This window comes from Neomonachus schauinslandi, chromosome 9 (genome assembly GCF_002201575.2).
Source record: "Neomonachus schauinslandi chromosome 9, ASM220157v2, whole genome shotgun sequence".
In the NCBI taxonomy this organism is placed as follows: domain Eukaryota; kingdom Metazoa; phylum Chordata; class Mammalia; order Carnivora; family Phocidae; genus Neomonachus; species Neomonachus schauinslandi.
In genome coordinates this window covers 45649588-45672305 of record NC_058411.1, presented here as the reverse complement: position 1 = coordinate 45672305, position 22718 = coordinate 45649588, and the positions used below count along the sequence as shown (strand labels likewise).

The following is a 22718-nucleotide window of genomic DNA, read 5'->3' as shown; positions in this document are numbered from 1 at the left end:
AATCTAGAAGTGCCTATATGCACAGAAAAAAATAGAAGACTAGAAATTCTAGTCCTTTAACAGTATCTGTGTTCGGATTCTGCAATTATGAGGGATTTGTGTCTTTTTATATTTCCCATATTTTCTGTAATGTGTTTTTGTTACTTTTGAACTTTGATTAATTTGTGTATCAGTCTTTTTTCATTTGTTAGGATACAGATATTAAAAAATTATTTCAGGAGCTTTCTGAATACATTTCCATAAATAACAGTATATTCTGGATCATGTTAATGTGTATTTTTTATAACCAAGAAGCAAGTCTGAATTAAACAGTCATAGACTAATGAGAAAAGAACAGAGGTAAACTTATATAAATGATGTATTCTTGGGGCACCTGGGTGGCTTAGTTGTTAAGCGTTTGCATTCGGCTGAGGTCATGATCCCAGGGTCCTGGGATCAAGCACTGCATTGGGCTCCCTGCTTGGCAGGAGGTGCTTCTCCCTCTCCCACTCCCCCCGCTTGTGTTCCTGCTCTCGCTGTCTCTGTCAAATAAATAAATAAAATCTTTTCAAAAAAATGATGTATTCTTGCCAAGTGAAGGCCAAACAATAACTCAGCTCACTGCATGGAAGGTTCATGGCAGTTCAAACAGAAAACTAATGATGGAAGAATTGAGTCATAAAGCACCTAGTACTCTGGACACGCTGAACCCAAGAGATCTGTACCTAAGCAGTCAGTACTGTATTCACGGTGTGAGTATCAGCACTGTTACCGTCTGGTAACCACAAGTTTTGTTCTTTAAAAAGGATGCATACTTTCCACAAGATTAAGAAATACTACAGGAAAGCCAATTTACTAAAGTGGCACAATCAGCCAGGAGGCAGCATTGAGAGCTCATTTATAACCATGAATTTAATGAGAAACTATTACTCCATGAAAATATTTTCTTCAGCCTGTGTTATACCAAAGCAGTAAAGATTCGTAAGAAAAATAAACAAAGGGATGCCTGGGTGACTCAGTCAGTTAAGCATCTAACTTGATTTCAGCCCAGGTCATGATTTCAGAGTTGTGAGATCAAGCCCTCCATCAGGTTCAGCACTGGGCGTGGAGCCTGTTTAGGATTCTCTCTCTCCCTCTCCCTCTCTGCCCGCCCCCTCAAAAAAAAAAAAAAAAGAGAAGAAAAGTAAACAATTAGGACTGAGTGCCTATACTTTCATTTCTCAAAACAGAACTAAATTCTGGTTAGTAGTTGATGATCATTATCTAAAGCAATGACATAATGGAATCTATTTCAGCTTCTTTTCAAGTAACAGTGGAAAATTACACTACTTCCATATAATTCCCTCATATAGAAGCCTCTCTCCTCATATGTTTCCTTTTTTTAAAAGATTTTACTTATTTATTTGAGAAAGAGAGATGCATCAGTGGGGGAGAGGAGCAGAGGGAAAGGGAGAAACAGGCTCCCCGCTGAGAGGGAGCCCAATGTGGGGTTCAATCCCGGGACCCCAAGATCATGACCTGAGCCAAAGGCAGACACTTAACCAGCTGAGCCACATGAATATGTTTTTTAAAAGGCTCTTCATAAATCCACTTGTTCATATATCTTGTTACTTCTGCAACAGAAGCATTTAAAACTGTAGACCTCAAAAACTAAATAAATAAATAAAAACTGTAGACCTTAGATACATATCCATTTCCACTAAACCAGACTGTCAATTTTTCTCTGAACATTTAAAACCAGACACACTCTCCTCCTTGGTGAAAACTACACATATTTCAGAATATATTGCAACCCCAAGTATAAGAAAATAATCAGTTAATCTAAATAAAAGGATTCTTATATCACAATAAATATATTTGGGATATAATATTAATGGTGACCTCCAATACTTAGTTGTGTAACTATAAACATGTTTTAATTGCATAAAATACATTAATTTAGCAATACTGCTTTTCCCCCACTATCACATGTTACTGAATCGTTACATTTATAGACATACATGTATACACATAGTACACATACATCTATTTTTTAACTCTACCAACAACAGTTGAGAAGCAAGAACACTCCAGTAACTAAAAGCACTAGATTTTGGTTTCTAAATTCAATGTCCCACTAAAAGGAACCTAACTCTTGGTTGAGAAATGGCTGATTCCAGGAATGGGACTAGGAACATTTTGTGCCAAAAGGACATACCCAAAGAATGATGGAGATACGTCAAAAGGACACAGGAGTCAGATTGAAGGGGCATGATAGCAACCAATTATAACCCATTGAATAAAATTAAGGACTCAGGCATCTATACTGAAAATCAAACGAGAAGGAAAAGCTTGTACAGTAGTATGTGAACTATATTAGTACGTATATAGAAGGAATAGGTAGGGAGTCAGAAATTTTCCACTTGGCAACCATCATAGTTATAGCTCTTTCAAGCAATGGATTCTAAAACTGGAATGCAAAAGTATAATGAGAAACAGGACATTTACAGGGCTTTAAATTCTATTCCCACAAGATACTTTTTTTTCCCTTTGTAATTAATAAGTATCTTCCAAGTAAAGAGACCTGCCAGATACAACACTGGACAAAGGAGACATTTCAGCCCTCATGGAATCCACATTAATCTGTAAATCATTAGCATCTACATGAACAAGAAATCACTATCTGATATAAAATAAGTGCTTGATAAACATTAGTAGTTAGCTCTTATGAATAAAATACACATGTAAATAAAAGTGTTAGTGAATTCATAATAGCCTTTTATTGTTATACATTTTCCCATTCAATAGACATTGAAAGTCCAGTAACTATCATATGAATATCTGCAAAAAAACAAACAAAAACAAAAAAGAAGAGAATCTAATACCTGACTGAAAAGTCTGAGAACAATCAATCTAGTGAAATAACAAAAAAGCATCCTATCCAGATTACATCATTCTGGCATACCAGAACAATCTCTACATTGTTTAACATTATACTTTTGACTTATTTTTTAAAGATTTATTCATTTGGGAGGGAGATAGCGCATGCGTGTGCACGTGAATGGGGGAGGGGTGGGGGGGGAAGGAAGTGGGAGAGAGAGAAACTCAAGCAGACTCCCTGCTGAGCGCGGAGCCCCACACAGGGCTCTATCTCACAACCCTGAGATCATGACCTGAGCCAAAATCAAGAGTCAGACACTTAACCCGACATTTAACAAGCCACCCAGGTGCCCCTATACTTTTGACTTTCGTTAAGAGATAATTATGTGTAAATCTTATCATTTGTATAGAACTATCATAAAATATACTGTTCCCTATATCTCTCATATAAAAAAATATGAAAAATCCCTCTCAGCATTTACAATCAGGGAAAAGTTTTTTCTGTGGATGAGTCAGCATCCTAACTTTTATATTGTCATTTATTATATAATGATGATAAGATGGCAAAAATTTCATCTGTTTCCAATTGCTGCCAGATTGCTTAAGGTTAAGTTTTATGACCAACTGCAGTGTTTTCTAAGTATACTACACAATTATCCCCTTCTCTTTTACAGCTTAACTCTTATTCTTGTTTTAATGATTTTATTGTATTTGTGCTTTTTATTATCTGAAGACCTTAATTCTTTTTGGAAGGAAGCCCTGAGTAAATAATAGACAACCTCAGGGCACCAGGCACCTGAGGTAGATTGAAGACAAAGTCAACGGGTAGAAGCAAAAACATTAGAAAGGCAAAGACAAAGGAGTAAACCACAGACTCATTCACTTCACAATTTTTCATAAAGAGAATACAAATGAAAAAGCGATCCCCTCTATGATTTTGCCTTCTAAGATGGGAAGCCACAGAACACACATTCACATTCTTATTATTTCTTTCAAGTTATTTTGGCTTTTATTTTAAAAAATTTTGAAGACAACATAGAGGGGAACAATTACTAGACAGAAATTTGTAGAAAGCAAAATTTAATAATTAGTTAACAGTATCCACTATCTGTAGATATGATGCTAGATATGGGGATACTCTTCCCAGAAAAATATCCTTAAAAAATTTTATTCAGAATTTGAAATTCATCTTAAATGAAAGAAATATAAGGGGGCAGGTTTGCTAGATAAATGCAAACAACTAACATGTGACGAAAAAAACATTAAAGGTTGTGTTACACAGTCAATTCAAGAAGCCATCCATATGCAAAGGCAAGAGAATAACATTCTAAGCAATAGTACTGGTTAGAAAAAAACCCCTATGTACCCTTCCTTTACAACTAACTGAAAGGCATTCCTATGAAGCTAGAAAAAAATAGTCTAAAAATAGTGAAGCTGTGATATTAAAAGAACACTATATTCTATGATGCTATGTAAAACTAACAAAGTAAAATTAATTGCTATAAGCACTGTATCAAAGCTGAATGAAAAAACATTAATATGAAATGCACCAAAAATAAGATGAATTAATTGACGGGTGGAAGGATGGACAGATGCACAGATATGTGCTAAATCAAGTACAAGTTAAATGTTAATAGTAGAATCTAGATGGTAGGTATATGGATGTTCATTATAAAATCTTTCAACTTTGCTTTATGTTTGAAAATTTTCATAATAAAATGTTGGAAAAATAAGTGCAAGAAACTTTTGAAGGAGAAATATATAATGCAAAAATATTAAAGTTCAGCAATAATGATAATCTGAGTCTATAATATGAGGCTATAGAGGCCCATATAGAGAAAAAGATGACAGAAGAAATTAAAAGCATCCTCATCTTCTATAGAAGTCAAAATAATTTTTTGTTTTTGGTTTTTAAAAAATGTGTTAAAATTTTATTATTTTATTTTTATTATGTTATGTTAGTCACCATACAGTACTTCATTAGCTTTTGATGTAGTGTTCTATGATTCATTGTTTGGATATAACACCCAGTACTCACTGCAATATGTGCCCTCCTTAATACCCATCACCGGGCTAACCCATCCCCCCACCCCACACCCCTCTGAAACCCTCAGTTTGTTTCCTGGAGTCCATAGTCTCTCAAAATCATTAAAAATGGTCTTTAATTTTATGGATTCAAATATTTTTGTTTGTTTTTTTAAAGAACATCTCTGGCTCTGGGGAAAATAAAACCAAAAGAAGCATACTCCATGTAGACTAAAGAAACACTAGTGGAGCATAAAACAAGCAAGAGAAATACAAATAAGTTTAGACAATATGTATAAATGATTAAAGTTCACCTGGAAGAGCCAAAAGCCAAAAAAGATAAAAAAAATTTATAAAAGACAAACAAGAGAGTTGACCCAATTATATATTCAACATGTATTATAATCGAGCCCCACATCGGGCTCCCTGCTCAGTGCAGAGTCTGCTTGTTTCTCTCTTCCTCTGCCCCTCCCCCTGCTTGCATGCTCGCTCGCTCTCTCAAATAAATAAATAAATCTTAAAAAAAGAAAACGAATAGATTAGGTATTGACAGGGAGATAAAAGTGAATAAAACAGGGGCGCCTGGGTGGCTCAGTTGTTAAGCATCTGCCTTCAGCTCAGGTCATGATCCCAGCGTCCTGGGATGGAGCCCCACATCAGGCTCCCTGCTCCGCGGGAAGTCTGCTTCTCCCTCTCCCACTCCCCCTGTTTGTGTTTCTGCTCTTGCTAACTCTCTCTGTCAAATAAATATTTTTTTAAAAAGTGAATAAAACAAAATGTTTAAACAGATTACACACACACACACACAAACACACATACACACATACAGACATGGATTTAATATGGTGATGGTGGAATCAAAAAAAGAGAGGAAAAAAAAAGGACAACTGTTAACTATTCAGACAAAATAAAGTTGGCCCCTAACCTCATACCATGCACAAAAATATCTAAATAGTTAAAGACTTAAAAAAGAAAAAAAAATATTGAAGAACAAAATCAACAGAGTAGAAAGGTATCCTATGGGACAGAAGAAAATATATGCAATTCATATATATGATAAAGGGTTAATTTCCAGAATAAAGAATTCCTGCAACTCAACAACAACAACCTGATTTAAAAATGAGCATAGGACTTGAATAGACATTTCTCCAAAGAAGATATACAAGTAGCCAAGGAGCACATAAAAAGATGTTCAATATCGCTACTTATTAGGAAAGTGAAAATCAAAACCATGATCAAATCAAAACTTCACACCTATTAGGATGGCTACTATCAAAAAACCAGAAAATAACAAGAGTTGGTGAGGATGTAGAGAAATCAGAACCCTTGTATACTATGGGTAGGAATATAAAATGATACAGCCACTAGGGTAAACAGTATGGTGGTTCTTCAAAAAATTAAAAATAGGACCATCAGATGGCCCAGCAATTCCACTTCTGGGTATACATCCAAAAGAACTGAAAGCAGGGTCCTGAAGAGATATTTGTACACCCATGTTCACAGAAGCATTACGCACAATAGCCAAGAGGTGAAAACAACCCAAGTGTCCATCAACAGATGAATGGATAAATAAAATGTTACATACATACAATGTAATATTATTTAGCCTTGTATTGAATGGAGCACTGGGTGTTATTCGCAAACAATGAATCATGGAACACTACATCAAAAACTAATGATGTAATGTATGGTGACTAACATAATAAAATAAAATTTAAAAAAATAAAAGGAAATTCCCTTTTTTTTTTAAGATTTATTTATTTATTTATTTTAGAGAGAGCATGAGAACGAGTGCAGGGAGGGGCAGAGGGAGAGAGAGAGAGAGAGAGAAACTTTGGAAGATGCCTCGCTGAGCTCAGAACCAGATCTCAAGACCCTGAGATCAGGACCTGAGCTGAAACCAAGAGTCAGATGCTTAACCAACTGTGCCACCCAGAGGCCCCTAAAAGGACAGAAATTCTGACACATGATACAACATGGATGAACCTTGAGGACATCGTGCTAAGTGAAATAAGCCAGCCAATAAAAGACAAATATTGTATGATTCCACTTATAGGCAGTACCTAGAGTAGTCAAACTCATAGAGTTACAAAGTAGAATTGAGGTTTCCAGGAGCTAGGGAAACAGGAAAATAGCTGTTTAACAGATACAGAGTTTCAGTTTTGAAACACGAAAAAGTTCTGGAGATTAGCTGCACAACAATGTAAATATACTCGACACTAGTGAACTATATGCTGAAACGTTAAAATGGTAAAGTGTGTTACATGTATTTTATCACAGTTTTAAAAAAAATATATTCAAAGCAAGAAGACTATAAATTAGTGTAAGAAAATATAAATTAAAGCAAGAAGAAAATACAAGTGACTATTAACTGATAAGGACAATAGAGATTTTCTATAACTGAAATCAGCGGATAAATCTCAAAATCAATACATTTGAAAACAAATTTTAAACTGCTAGATATAAAATTATTAAAGCTAACAACCAAACTGGGGGGAAATAACAAACAAAATGACAAGAACTTAATATCCTTAATACATAAAAATCTCATAGTAATTCATTAGACAAGCACTAAAACCCCATTTTTAAAAATGAATAACACATATAACACACAGTTTATAGAAAACATAAAGTTATCCTCCTATTGGGAATCTACACCCATTAAATCACCTAAATTCCACACAAAGACGCATAAATAAAAATATTCTTTATAGCAAAAAGAAAAAAGGGAAACAAAAGATGTTATTTGTTGGTAAAGAGTTAAATAAATTATGGTATATGCATCCAAATATACAGCCATGATGATTTTGAAGAATATTAATCAGGGAAAAATGCACCCACACAATATTAAATAAAAACAGCAAGATACTAACCTAGATACACAGTACTAGCCCAATCACATTAAAATATATATAAAAATGCAATACATAGGTACACAGAAAAAAGAGGGAAGGAATTATATCAAAATTTAACAACTAGATAATCTTAGATTTTTTCCTTCAAATTTCTCTATTTTCAAAATTCTATAATTTGAGTTCTCTATAATTGAAAAAGATGTTAATTCATTTTTAAAAAATCAAGTTTTTAACTATTACCTAACTACTTACCTGTTGTCATGTTTGGGCTGAATAGTCCTAGCACCGACACACTAGAGTAGGAGATCAGGTCTTTATATAATTCCCCACTTAAATATTCTTCTGCTTCTTGGACAGATGTTATGTTCACTGGGCATGAAATCCTGTTGCTGAATGAATATACTATATTCAAAATTAATTTTTAAAGATACTTTTCAGCTTGCAAAAAGATAAAACATACTACTAACATGGGCAAACACTGTATTCCACAGGATAAGTATCTGACAAAATAAAGACAACTAAATACTAGTGTAATAAAAAAAAAAATCACCCTCATTAAACACAATTTTTATCTCCCCCAAAGTGAAGGAATAAGCTCTCTTCACCTTATCCTGTTATTTCAATTCATTCCTCCTTAACCTATTCAAAGTGTGTCAACAAAGTATAGGAATTAGAAGGTTTACAGACCCCAAAATTTAAGTCTTAGGGAGAAGCTGAATACTTACAGCTGGATAAATTTTAGGAGATCTTCAGTTCCTAACATTCCAGGGTAAGACACTGGGCTCTTGCCTTCCTTATACATCTTTACAACAGGAAATTCAGTAACATTTTGCTTAGTACATAAATCAGGCCAATCTGCACAGTTCACTCTAGTAAGCAGCATACTGGATGTGCCTAAACAACAGGAAATGCACACTTTATAAATATTAATGTAGAAAACTCAGTTGTGTAGACTTGACAATATTTTTATAGCCCATTCTTATTTTAACCTCTCATGAGCATGAACTGCTTCCACTGGACACTCTTCCCTTGATTTTTGCAACCCCTTCCCCAATTGGCTTATTTCCCCACCTCCTTTGCTGCTCAATTTGTGGGTCCCTTTTGCATGCTGGTCTGCCAGTAGAGTCTAAGTTGCCTGCAGTATTACATCCCCTATACTTTATCAATGCAGGAATTTCCCATGGTGTTCCTAATTTAAAGATTAAAAAAAAAAATTCTCTTAGCTACAGCTAACTAGGTACTAGGTAGGTATAAAAACTTGGTATTTGCTGCCATCTTGTGACTGAGTATAAAATACTCTTCATCATCTTACATGAACAGTGGCTTTTTTCCATAAAGTCAATGTGAAAGGTTATAGGACTAAATGCCCGAAGCATTACAGTATTCTCCCAACTTACAAAGTTATAGTATGGGCTTCAATGTAGACATAAAATAGTTACCTATACTATGCATTTCTACATTAAGCCCCCTGAACTTCTGAAACAGTCCCTTTATCTGATTATCTAATTACTAAAAGGATTGTTACTCATAAAGAACATCCTAAATGAAAAAGGAAATCAAATCTTGGCTTGGTTATCTGCTTTTTTTTATTCTACAAACATATACAACTCAGAGTCCTTGCATTGAGGGGCCAGGGAGCCTCTTTTTTCAATCATTAATAGAGAAGAATATAAGGGAATCTGTTTCCATTTTCATTTGGTATTGACAAATGGGATGGGTGGGGGGATAATTCTATTATTCAGGGACATTATCCAATTATTCCTTCATTGTGGTTTATATTTCCCCCCTTCCTTTATCTTTCTTCTAATTTTTTGCCAATGAGGCTGGGGAACCTAAAAGAAGAAACTTAAATCTTTCTGTAGATTGCAACTACAAAGGAGAACCTGAAAGAGAGTAAGAGGATTTGATTTTTTTTTTAAATATTAGGTGGGGCGCCTGGGTGGCTCAGTCATTGGGTGTCTGCCTTCGGCTCGGGTCATGATCCCAGGGTCCCAGGATCGGGCCCCGCAGGGAGCCTACTTCTCTCTCCCCCTGCTTGTGTTCCCTCTCTCACTGTGTCTCTCTCAAATAAATAAATAAAAATCTTTAAATATATATATATATTAGGTAATCACATTATCTGTAGACTTAATCACCTCTTCATTCAAGTAATCAAAAGTGGGATCAAATGTGGTTGAGAAATGAACTGAGGAAAAAAGTTTTAAAATCTCTGATGTTTTTATTACCATAGAACATGTTATATTTAGGATTGACTTTCCAGAATTAATTTAAGTTCACAAAAGTCCCTAGTATATAAATAAGTTGTACACTAGTAGACATTTTCCACTAAACTCCCTTATTAGCTTATTCACTTATTCAACAATTTATTAAATACCAAATATTCTACGATGTAAGGCAATATGCCAAGTCCAGTGAACTGAGTATAAGATATACTACCTACCCATAAAGAACTTACTAAAAATTTAAAGAACCTAAAAAACTAAATGGTGGATACATTCCTAAAGTAGCTAAAAGAATAAGCCTATTTAACTGGAATAGCTAAGAAAAAACAAGAAAAACAGTAGAAGAAAATCGTATTACAGATATGAAGCATGATACATTCTGTCTTATTCAAATGATTATAAAACATTATCCTAATCCATCATTCTCTCTCTCTTATTAACATGCCTCCCTACCTCTCCCTACGTCTTTGCTAGAATGATGGCATAGATATTTTGAGTTCAAGTCTATTCCTTGGATTAGTTACCTACCCCTGGATCAGGTTTTCATAGAACAGTTAAAAGATCTTGGCTATTAAGAAATATCCCAGTCCATAAGGAGCTAACTGAATAGCTTTAAGAACACTGAGATCTTAGATCTTTGGTTAGACTGTGAGATTGGGTCTTATCTGTCACATTTTTGTTTAAGTGTATTTAGTATTTATTTAATAATATTTAATAGTAACTAGCTCAGAGTAGGCACTCAATAAATGTTTGCTGAATGAATACAGCCAAAAAGATTACTGGATTAACTGTGTGGCCACAAGTACTTTATACATAGGCTCTCTACTTTCTACTGAAGACAGTTCCATGAAAAGAACCAAGATGAATGCTTCTGAGCATTTCTGAAACTCATGGTTCATTAACATAAAGTTGGAGACACAAATATAATAACGTGAAATTTTCTGTGGTTTTCTTCATCTTTAGCATGATATAGCTTTACAAATAGCTATAGCTTAGAATCAAGAAAATAAGCATGCATACCATATTACATACCTTTCAATTTAATTGCCAAATCTACATAGGATTGCAGAAATGCCATGGATACTGCTTGCCCTACATTAAAATAAAAAATTCAACAGATATTGCAATATGCATATCTCCAAAGCATCCATACCTATACATTAACAAACATATAGATTTATAGGGTTTCCCAAGATTGTTATTCCTTCATAAGAAATATTTTAATATACAGTACTCAATATTGTGCAAACATTTAAGAGGATTCTAAATGCAACTAATTTTCTGCACTCAGACTGCAAGGGATATAGTTGAAGGGCTATTATTTGAAGGTAAAAGCAATATATGTCCTATAGATTCATAAGAACTGTTAATATATTTTTAAAAAAGAACTGTTAATATATTAAAACATTAGCTTGAATTAACAATTTTTCTAAATTAGTAAATTAGTAAATCTTTCAATATGTGCAGTCTACTTGGGACAGTGCGAAAGCTATGTCATTCTACCACATGCAATATACAGAATGCAAAAATAAAATCCACCAACTTTAAATCCTCTAATACATAACAGTCCCTTCTCTAAAGGCTCATACTCACAACCAGCATAGAAAAGCACTATGCTATCAGAAGCCACCACTGTTGCATTAAACGTCTCTTCTGTTAGTTCTACCGTGAGTTCCAAAGGTAACCGTCTCTTCCTATCTCTGTAAACAGTTTCTGCCACTTCATCATCTTGAATATCTAAAATGTTCAAAAATACATTAATGTGTATATAAATACATAACTTATATAAATACAAATTCCACTGTATGACAACCACTGTGATGAACACTAGTCCCTGACCACATGGAGCTCCTGTTTACAGAAAAGTCAGACAATAAACTCATCACTGAATAAACACATAGTTATAAATTATGTCAGTTTAAGGAAAGAAATGGTACATGATAGATTGTAATAGGGAGATTTAGGTTGGGAGAGCCAAAGCCTTCCAGCTAGAGAATCCAAAATTAAAAAAAAAAAAAAAAGTCTTAGGCAAAAAGAAAAACATATATGAAGGCTCGAAGACATAAAAGAGATTAGCATATACTACGTACTGAAGGAAGACAAATTTAGCTAAAACAGGATGGGATGAAGGAGTAAATGGCATGACAAAACTCTAGACTAGGCAATAGCTAGATCATAAAGAGCCATATGAGCCAAGAATTTTAGATTTTATTCTAAGTGCATCAAGTTATGTGGATTCTGAATATGTAAAAACCTATCGTTAACTTAGACCAACTAACCAACCAGTGGACCAATCCATTTATCCATCCATCCATCCATCCATGTATGGGGTTAAAAAAAAATTTTTTTTGCACTTGTAAATATTCTGTTGGAAGTTTGTACAGATTATATGGTAACACTGAAGGGACATCTGACTTGATTAGAGAGACAAAGTTTCCTAGAAGAGTTCACACTAGCTGAATATTTTTTTTTTTTAAGATTTTTATTTATTTATTTATTTGAGACAGAGAGAATGAGAGAGACAGAGAGCACATGAGAGGGGGGAGGGTCAGAGGGAGAAGCAGGCTCCTTGCCGAGCAGGGAGCCCGATGCGGGACTCGATCCAGGGACTCCAGGATCATGACCTGAGCCGAAGGCAGTCGCTTAACCAACTGAGCCACCCAGGCGCCCCACACTAGCTGAATATTAAAAGAAAATGAAACTTAGGTAGGCAGTGAAGGAAGGCAGTGGAGGCATACAGAGCAAAGGGAATAGCATGTACAAAGGCACAGTGGCATGAAGGAGCATGCAAATGGAAATGCAAACACTGATAATATTTAAGAGTACTGTTAGTTTTTGAGATGTAATAATAGCAATAATTATGGGGGTTTGGGGAAGTTTTTTTGTTTTTTTTGGGGGGGGGTGTTTTGTTTTGTTTTTTAGAGAGAAAGAGCGAGCGAGCAAGCAAGCACAAGCCTGGGTCCGGGGGGAGGAGAGAGAATCCCAAACAGGTTTCATGCTCAGCACGGAGCCCGACATAGGGCTTGATCTCATGACCCTGAGATCATGACCTGAGCCAAAATCAAGAATTGGACACTTAACGGACTAAGTCACCCAACTAACTGCCCCAGTTATGCTCATTTTATTTTTTATTTTTATTTTTTAAATTTTTTATTAAATTCAATTTAATTATCATCTATTCTATTATTAGTTTCAGAGGTAGAATTCAGTGATTCACCAGTTGCATAAAACACCCAGAGCTCATTATGTTCATTTTAAAAGGAGAATCCTTATATTTCTGAAAAACACAGGGAAATCTTTTTGGATGAAACTACATATTTGGGATTTGCAACAAAATAGTAAGGGGTGGGCAGTGACTAGAACAGGATAGCCATGGGTTGATGGTAGCTGGGTGGGGCCAGGTAATGGGATACCAGGAGATTTGTTCTATTATCCTGTCTACTTTATGCTAAGTTCATAATTCTTTATAATAACACATTACAAAGAAAGGAACGGAGGAAGACAATTTAAAAATGAAAGTATTGTTTTTATATGATTTCTAATATATAAAATAAAATACCAGATATGAATTACAGTGCATCTCCACAGGTTTCAGCTGTGTAACTCCAGTGGATCACATAACTCTATGGGCCTCAGTGTTCAAATCTGAAACCTAAGAGTTGCACTATACTAACTTAAAGGAACTTTAAAACACCACATTCTATGATACTAACAAGTTACAACTCCAATACCAAAATTAATAAAGGCCTATTTTCCTATTTACTGTATTTTTTCCTTCTTATTCACATATTTTCATTTTCCTTCCAATCCTTTATTTCCCAATCCATTCTTGTCCTCTTCTTCCAACACTTCTTTTCCCTCTTTCCTATTCTCTCTCTCTCAATAAGCTACCCTCACTTCTAAATTGATCCACTCTTTAGCTCTATCTTTCACCTATTCATCAATATATACACACGTTCTTTTAAGCCATACATGTGTAATATTTTTTCCATATCGTCCTTTTGTAGAATTCAGTCCATTTTACTCTGATTCATTCTGTGCCCATTTCCTTTGAAGGACATTTTTCTTTGTGCTGTGCTCTCACATGGTAACAAACTCTTTCCTATACGTGTATTTTTCCTATACAAATGGGAACAAAACAAGGTGGGGGGATTATGTATATGGACATGACTACATACACTATTATGGGCCAATATGGATTACAGATGTAGAAAGTTAAGACAGAAAAAAAAAACCACAACAAAACAAACAAAAGGGAAAGCTGTAAAAGGAATCCTAGAACTAGGCTGGGGAGAGAAGACAGGCAGAGAAGAAAGAGAAGGCCACACCACAGGGCAAATTAAGGGGATGTGGCAAGGAAATCTTGAAACAAACAACTCCCACTGAGAACAGGAATCTCACTAAACTGACACAGGGGCGATTCCCTTGACTGGAAGGGGGAATCTATGAACCATGATAGAAAACAGAGCCAGGAGAAAGAGACCAGAACACAGGTCTATGTAATGACAATGCTATAGAGAACTCTGGCTTAAACCATGAGCAGTTCCAACCTCTGCATATTAGAAAAGAGCTAGAACATAACTCAAACCAAAAAACTGGTCACTGGTAACCATTAAATCTCAGAGCCCTTATTAAATTTATAATATAGATTCTGATCAAAATAATGAATGGACCTCACAAAAAGAATACATAAATTACTCCCGTCTTGGCACTCATAATAGTACTAGGTAAAACATTCAAGTATATACTAAATGCGATACAAAAATGAACAAGACATAATCCCTGCTTTAGGGATATTATAGACTAGTGGAGAAGAGAGAAAAGCAAGTGAGCAGTTATAGGATAGGATTAATGTTATGAAGAAGTGTCAGTAACAATAATGATAATACATAAGATTTCAAGTCAGAATGCTTAAGTTCTAGTCCAGGCTCTACCACATGCCATTTGTTTGACTTTGGGTAGATCACTTAATCCTGCTAAAACACAGATTCTTGATCTACAAAGTGAAGGTGACATCAGCTAACTCAACCAAAGTAAATAATGTGTAGGAGAATAGCCTTGAAACTATAGAATACTTCAAAAACATACGCAATAAGTACAATAAAAAGAAATATAACGTGTTAAAAAGAGGTTTTAAATGTTATTGAAATTTACTCCCAGACTGTCATCAGATTTATTTACAACTACAAATCCAACAATATTTATTAGAATTTCATTTCCTAATAGGAAAAATAAAAACAAAATACCCTGTTGTGGCTCCTGGGTCATTTTTAAACATGGAGTAGACCATTTTTAAACATGGAGTAGACCGTGAAAGAACTGATTTAGAAGATAAAGGCACAGATGTGGAAAGCTACATCCTGGCATGTAACAATGAAAGGTATCACATTCAACAAAATACAGCATCCTTACCTTTTCCACCAAATCAACTTGATAAAATGTCATTCAAAATAGGTTTCTCCAGGTATTTTCATAGTCTTGAATGTCAAAACATTCTATGAGAAAGTTAATTCATTGAAATTTCACTGACCTCCTGGGTGCCGAGGAGGAATGGAGGGTGGAGGGGAAAGGAGCATCACAAAATGTATTACCCATATCTGGACTTCCCATGTCCTCATCCCCGTCTTCTTGTATTTCTTCAATGTGCATATTACTTTCCACACGGGATATTATTAAATCAATATCATGTAAGACCAAAAATTCCGCTGGCACTCCCTAGAAATACATTCATTTTTAAAATCATGACTAAAAATATACCAAAGCATTTTAATAAAAATGTTTTACTTGTTTGATATTAAAATGAAACTAAATCTTTGAACTTCAGTTTTAAAATTAAACAAAAAAAGGAAATTCCATAATCATTATGAAAAGTACCCAAAGCATACTTTATATAAAATAGTGTGTACTAATGAAAAAAAAAAAAGGCAAAAAAGAACTGAAAGTCTCACTTGCTTGACAAAATGGTATTTCACTGACGTCTGCAACATTTCACACATAACTGCATGTCCCACTTCAATATAAAACTTAATTGCAAATAGGGCCATCAAAATTATTTTGATATTCCACAGAAATATTCAAAATAATATCTCATCCTACAATAATTCCACTAAAATAAAACTACAATCTGCCCCCAGGTATTTTAAGAATACCAAATCTAGCCCATGGAGATTATTCCATTATAATTTCTTTTACTAATACCCAACTATCACATCTTAAAAACATGAAATTTTAGGCCACTAGATTATTTCAGTAAATCATTCCTGACTGTAACTGTACATGAGAATAAAGCTATAAAATAACTGTAAGTGTGTTTGTTCTTTGATATCACATATTTATCTTTTTAATATTACATTCAAAGTGAGCAACTTTTTACTTCTGTGGAAATAATAACGGAGTTAAAAGGTAGAGTGATTAAAGTCAAACCAAATTTGTTTGAAGTATACATAGATATTGTGGTAGTAAACTTTTTTATTCAAATACAACATCCACACAGGAAAGAACACAAATTGTAAGTGTATAGTTTGATGAATTTTTACAGAGCTGATACACTTATATAACCACCACACAGGTTAAGATACAGAACATTACCAGCACACCGAGAGGCCATCTTCTTGCCGCTTCCTGTCATTACCCTCCCCCAAAGGTAATCACTATTCTGACTTTCATCACCATCTATAAATTTTGCCAGTTTTTGAATTTATATAATAGAACTATATATGCCCTGTACTCTTTTTGTGACCACTTCTTTTGATCAACACTATTTGTGAGGTTTATCCATGTTACATTTAAAAGCAGTTTATCCTTTTTCAATGATGTATTCCTTATATGAATGTACTAGTATGTACCATATATATGTACGTATGTGTTTATCCATTCTATTTCTCATGGACGTGTGTTATTTCCAGCTTCAGACCATTATAAAAGTATACTAACTGCTATGAACATTACTACAGCTGTCTTTTAGTGCACGTGTATACACATTTCTGTTGGGCAGTGCTTAGGAATGAAATTGCTGGTTCACATGATATATATATAGCCTCAGCTTCAGGAAGCACTGCCAAATATTTTTCCAATTTTCATTGTACTAATTTTCACTCCTACCAAAAGTTCTTGTAACTCTACCTTCTTAAAAACACTTGGAATTGTTACTTCTTAAATTTTTAGCCATTCGGGGGGTGAGTACTGGTACGTCTTGTGGTTTTATTTGCATTTCTACCTACAGTTTATCTGCTAATTGGATAAGGGAAATGTATCTTATGATGGAGAGAATTAACTGTCTCCACATTAATTCAGTAATCAAATGTGGCATCATTAAGTGAGAAAACCAGACATCATCCACGTTAGAATAAGATAAAATACCAGTAAGCCAGCACTGTGAAGTATTCTTACCCAAAATATTTAATGGAGCTAGGCAATCTAACTTCCAGTTTTTAGAAAACATAAGGGAACAGAGGAGCAAGGCAGACAAAAGCAAAAGGAAACAGACAAATCCAGAATATGGAAAACCTGGCCCATTTATCTAAAAGGCACCATCATGGGGGAGAAGAAGAGGGAGTGTTAAGACATTGAGACATTTAAGAAACACACCAAATGCAATTCGTAATCCTTAACTAAATTTTGGTTCACAAAAAACACCTATAGAAAATAATTTTAGATGAAAAAATTTGAATATGAACTGGCTATGAGATTAGGCTATGATAAAACAAATTCCTGTTAATTTTGTTAAGTGTGATAATAAAATTGTGATTGTATAAAGAAGAAGAACAGTAATTTTTAAAGATTCATGCTGGATATTTATGAATCTGTAAATGCCATGATATCTAACATTCTTTGGAATGTTTTAGAAAAAAATTATAGGTGAAGCAAATATGATAAAATATTAATTGTTGAATCTAGGTAGTAAGTATATAGTTGTTCGTTCTATTTTTCTACTTTTCAGTTTGTTTGATTTCATACAAAAAAAAAAAAAACTCTGAAGAAAGGAATTAAAAAGGGCTTTTAAAAACTTAGATACTGGGGCACCTGGGTGGCTCAGTCATTAAGCGTCTGCCTTTGGCTCAGGTCATGATCCCAGGGTCCTGGGATCGAGCCCCACATCGGGCTCCCTGCTCAGCGGGAAGCCTGCTTCCCCCTCTCCCACTCCCCCTGCTTGTGTTCCCTCTCTCGCTGTGTCTCTCTCTGTCAAATAAATTAAAAAAATCTTTAAAAAAAAAAAAAAACTTAGATACTAAGAAAGATCCTAAGCATTAATACTATTCCTCATAATACTATGCTAAAACACAAACAATTCTTCCCCTCAGGGCTTCTGCATGTGTGTCCTCTCACACTCATCACTCTTTCCCCACATATCCACAGGCATATTCCTTTACTTTATTGTTACTAATCAGTGAGATCTTCCGAAACTACTCTCTCACCTTACCTTGTTTTTTTTTTCCACTGTCCTTAACACCATCTGACATTCTAGCTATACTGGTTTTGTATTTGTCTCCTGCCACTAGTATATTAGCTCCATGAGGGCAAAAACTTGCTTTTGTTCACTGCCATATCCTCAGAGCCTAGGACTGTGCCTGAAACAAAGCAGGTACACAATAAATACTTATGGAAAGGATGAATGGATGAGTATAGTATTTATTGAGCACTTACGAATGTATTGGACCCTGTGCTAATTTAGCACTTTACATTATTTCTTTTAATATACTGACCCAACAACTCTTTAAAGTAGATATTATTATTAACCCTCCTTTACAATGAAAAAAAAAAAAAAAAGAGACATATAGAAGTAATTTGCCCAGAGTTACAAAGTTGGATTTGAACTAGGCAGTAAGATTCTATAGCGTAAACTCTTAATACTATATTGCTAATTACTGCCGTAGGAAAAAAAATTCTGAAGAACTAATGCAATACTAAAAGATATGTTTTATAACTTACTATACAAGGCTTGTAATATAGTAATATGAGCATACAATACTATCTAAGCAGTTCTATACTTTAAGGACCCTCAAACCCTTTGCCTGGAAAGGGAGAGAGAAAGAATGATTATACAAACCCAGGATGAACATTATTGCCCTGATGAGAAGGTAAAAAAAAAAAAGATTTACACTGAATTCAATACAGAGACTCATAGAAAAGACTCTTCTATCCTTTACAGAAAATTTCTTTGCAGAGATAGCTATCTTATAACCTCTCTTACCTCATGCTATACAAAATTGTTACATTTTAACAATTTAAGACATCAAAACTCAAAAACCATCATGAACTTTAATTTTTCCATAAAACCTATTTCCCGATAATAAATATTATAATTTCTTATTTAGGGATCTTGATCTACCAGCAAAAAGAAGAGCTTCAGAAAGTACTCCTTCCATGACCTAGCCAAAAAGCAGAGCATACTAGCCCCATACTATAGTATACACATTTGAACAATACTACAGTTTTCAAAGTATTTTCCTATTTTGTCTTATAAATTTCTTGTAAGTTAGAAGGGAAGGTTTTATGAATAGTTCACAAATGAGAAAACTGAGCTTGGAGAAGCTAATTCATTAATCTGGTTCCAGAACCAGAAGGAACAGAATCCAAGTCTTCTGACCTTTGACCCAGTATTCATGCCATAGTCCTAGGCAAGAGAATTTAAGTTTAAATTGTCTGGCAGTTCAGGGGCCCCTGGCTGGCTCAGTCAGTAGAGCACCCAATTCTTGATCTCAGGATCATGAGTTTGAGCCCCATGTTGGGTGCAGAGATCACTTAGGTAAATTTAAAAAAATGTTTTTAAAAACTGGCAGTTCAAACCATGAGAGACTATGGACTCCAAGAAACAAACTGAGGGTTCTAGAGGGGAGGGAAGTGGGGGAGTGGGTTAGCCCGGTGATGGGTATTAAAGAGGGCACGTACTGAATGGAGCAATGGGTGTTATATGCAAACAATGAATCATGGAACACTACACCAAAAACTAATGATGTAATGTATGGTGATTAACATAATAAAAAAAACCTGGCAGTTCAAAAACACATCAATCAATTGTTTAGCATATTTATATAATATTTTGAAATGTGCAGAATTAATGAGTTCTCAATAATTAAGAAAAATTTTAAGAAAAATATAAGAAAAAAAGAACATTAACAGAAATTTACAAAGGCAAATAAATGGGAAATAAGCCTTTAAAAAATGTTCAACCTCACCAGTAATCAAAAATATGCAAATGAAAACAGGAACTTTGTCAATAGAGAAGATTTTCTAAATCTTCTCTATTGACAAAGTTTTAAATGGTGATGCTCAGTAGTGGCAAGATGTATGAGCAACAAGGAATTCCAAACCTTGCTGGTTTCTGGAGGGCAATTTGACAATATATTCTAGCAGCCTTAAAAAACCCCATTTCCTTTGACAAACTTCACGTCCAGAAGTTTAGCCAAAGGAAAGAACCAGTGATATTCAAAACAGTGTACAAAGGCAGGTATCATATAGCACAATAGCAAGTAATTAAATATAATTTTACATGAAAAGTAGGCTATATAGCATGACCCTAATTTTCTTTAAAATATATATATATGAACATGAGAAAAGAGACAAACTAACAAATGGGAAAAAAAAAAAGAACACCAAAATATTAACAGCAATAATCTCTGACTAGTGGCAATTTACAGAATTTCTTTTCTGTAATAAGCATATATTATTTTATCACCACACGTATTAACTTTCTTTAAATAAGCAGACATTGTAGAGCAATACATAAAATGACTAACCTCTTCTGCTCTTCTGAAGACCACGTTAGCATGCAGAGGAATGTCCACTTCCAATGAGTCCCTTTTTCAAAATGGAAATAAATGTTTTATATGGCTAACCTGAAGAACAGTCATCCAGGATGTCAACATAAAAGCATAAAAGAACTTTAAGTTCTTACACTAAAAACTATAAGTTCTTACATAAAAACAATTTATGAAAAAAGATTACAATTTAGTAAGTCTGAGAAATTTTAGACATAAATACAGACTAGATGTTCCAGTCTCTATCTTCATCTTCATTTAGCAAAGTTTAAAGGTCTAAATTTTAATCAAGTTAATAATTAATGTACAGACTTTAGCTTAGCAACTGGTTCTATTAGAATTTACTAGAGTAAATTTATTAGAATTTACTAACACTAGAATTTACTAGAGATCTAAGTTTATTTACAAGTGAATATATTACCATATTTTAAAAAGAGAAAAACTCTAGTGTTTTGCTAAATACAGTGAATATTTAATGTTTAAGATACCTTAACAAGAGTAGAACTCCTGCTTTCCCCAGAAGACGCCAAGCGACCCATTCTGCAGTCCTTCTATCAGCTTCATACGTCGCTTGCTGACTAACAATAAAAACCAGTGGTAATCCTAGTTGGAGATGAACAGTTGAAACCTGTTGAGGGTCTTCAGCAACTTCAGTCTTCATTTTAAAAAAAGAACAAAAGGTCTTCACTGTGTGAGAATAGGGTTCCAACATTTGGATTTAAACTCTAATTCTTATTAATAAAGTCATGAGTTAAAAAAAAATACAAGGACGGAGCAAGATGGCGGAGGAGTAGGAGACCTGGATTTCGTCTGGTCTCAGGAATTCAGCTGGATAGGGATCAAACCATTCTGAACACCTACAAACTCAACAGGAGATCGAAGAAAAGAATAGCAACAACTCTCTCAACAGAAAAGCGACCACTTTCTGGAAGGTAGGACGTGCGGAGAAGTGAATCCGAGGCGATATTCGGGAGGATAGACGGTGGGGGAGGGGCCTCCGGCGGCCGCTTCTGGCAAGTGATAGAGCCGCGGAGCACAAAATCGGAACTTTTAGAAGTCGGCTCCGCTGAGGGACGTCACTCTGGTGGCTAAGCGGGGGGTGGAACCCTCCGGGACAGTGTGGTCTCAGGACCCACGGGTCACAGAAAGACCGGGGGTGCCTGAGTGTGGCAGAGCTCCCAGGTATCGGAGCAGGGAAGCCGGCTGCAGAGGCGGAGCCCAGGCGCGGGCTCTCAGCTCGGGGTGGCCATAGACCGTGATCCACGGCACAGTCGGGCCCCTGCTCCTCCAGCAGGGACCCAACAAGCGGCAGATCCGGGGAGACTCACCTTCCTCCCCCGGGAGGAGCCGCGCGGGAGTGCGCCGCAGGGATCTGCTGGGTTTGGAGACTCCACCCGGGGTCGGGTGCCAGAGATAGAAACCCGCGGTCACAGGCCGGGTGAGCACGGAGTGCGGCCGGAGACCGGGGAGACGGGAGTGACTGACGGCTTTTCTCTGGGGGCTCACTGAGAAGCGGGACCCCGAGTTCTCGGCTCCTCCGGGGCGGAGATTGGGAGGCCGCCATTTTCACTCTCCGCCTCCAAAGCTGTACGGAAAGCTCGCAGGGAACAAAAGCCCCGGAGAGCAAACCCCAGCAGATTACTTAGCTGGGAGGGGGCAAGGGCGGGGCAATTCTGCCTCCGGCAAAGACATTTGGAAACCACGGCAACAGGCCCCTCCCCAGAAGATCAGCGAGAACAGCCAGCCAAGACCAAGTTTACCCATCAATGAGAACGGCAGAACTCCAGCTCTAGGGGACTACTGCACATAGAATTCATGGCTTTTTTACCATGATTCTGTAGTCTTTCAAAGTTAATTTTTTTTAACTGTCTTTTTTTCTTTTTTTATTCTTTTTGAATTTTTCTTTTTCCCTTTTTCAACCAACATCTTATCAATCCCTTTTTTTTTAAAAAAAAACATTTTTATTTTTCATTTTTAGAGTCATATTCTATCCCTTCATAGTAGTTACCCATATTTTTGGC

The 22718-nt window shown here is 35.5% G+C and overlaps 1 protein-coding gene across 1 annotated transcript in view; it reads right to left on the bottom strand.

Moving 5' to 3' along the window:
- Positions 1-22718, bottom strand: part of TXNDC16 (thioredoxin domain containing 16) — a 120573-nt gene that overhangs the window by 30750 nt on the left and 67105 nt on the right. The window contains exons 8-14 of the mRNA XM_021701456.1: positions 21186-21352; positions 20677-20737; positions 15532-15655; positions 11534-11677; positions 10973-11032; positions 8444-8612; positions 7971-8107 (exon numbers count right to left, since the gene is read on the bottom strand). Of these exons, the coding sequence (XP_021557131.1) occupies positions 7971-8107; positions 8444-8612; positions 10973-11032; positions 11534-11677; positions 15532-15655; positions 20677-20737; positions 21186-21352 (862 nt within the window). The remainder of the gene's footprint in view (positions 1-7970; positions 8108-8443; positions 8613-10972; positions 11033-11533; positions 11678-15531; positions 15656-20676; positions 20738-21185; positions 21353-22718) is intronic.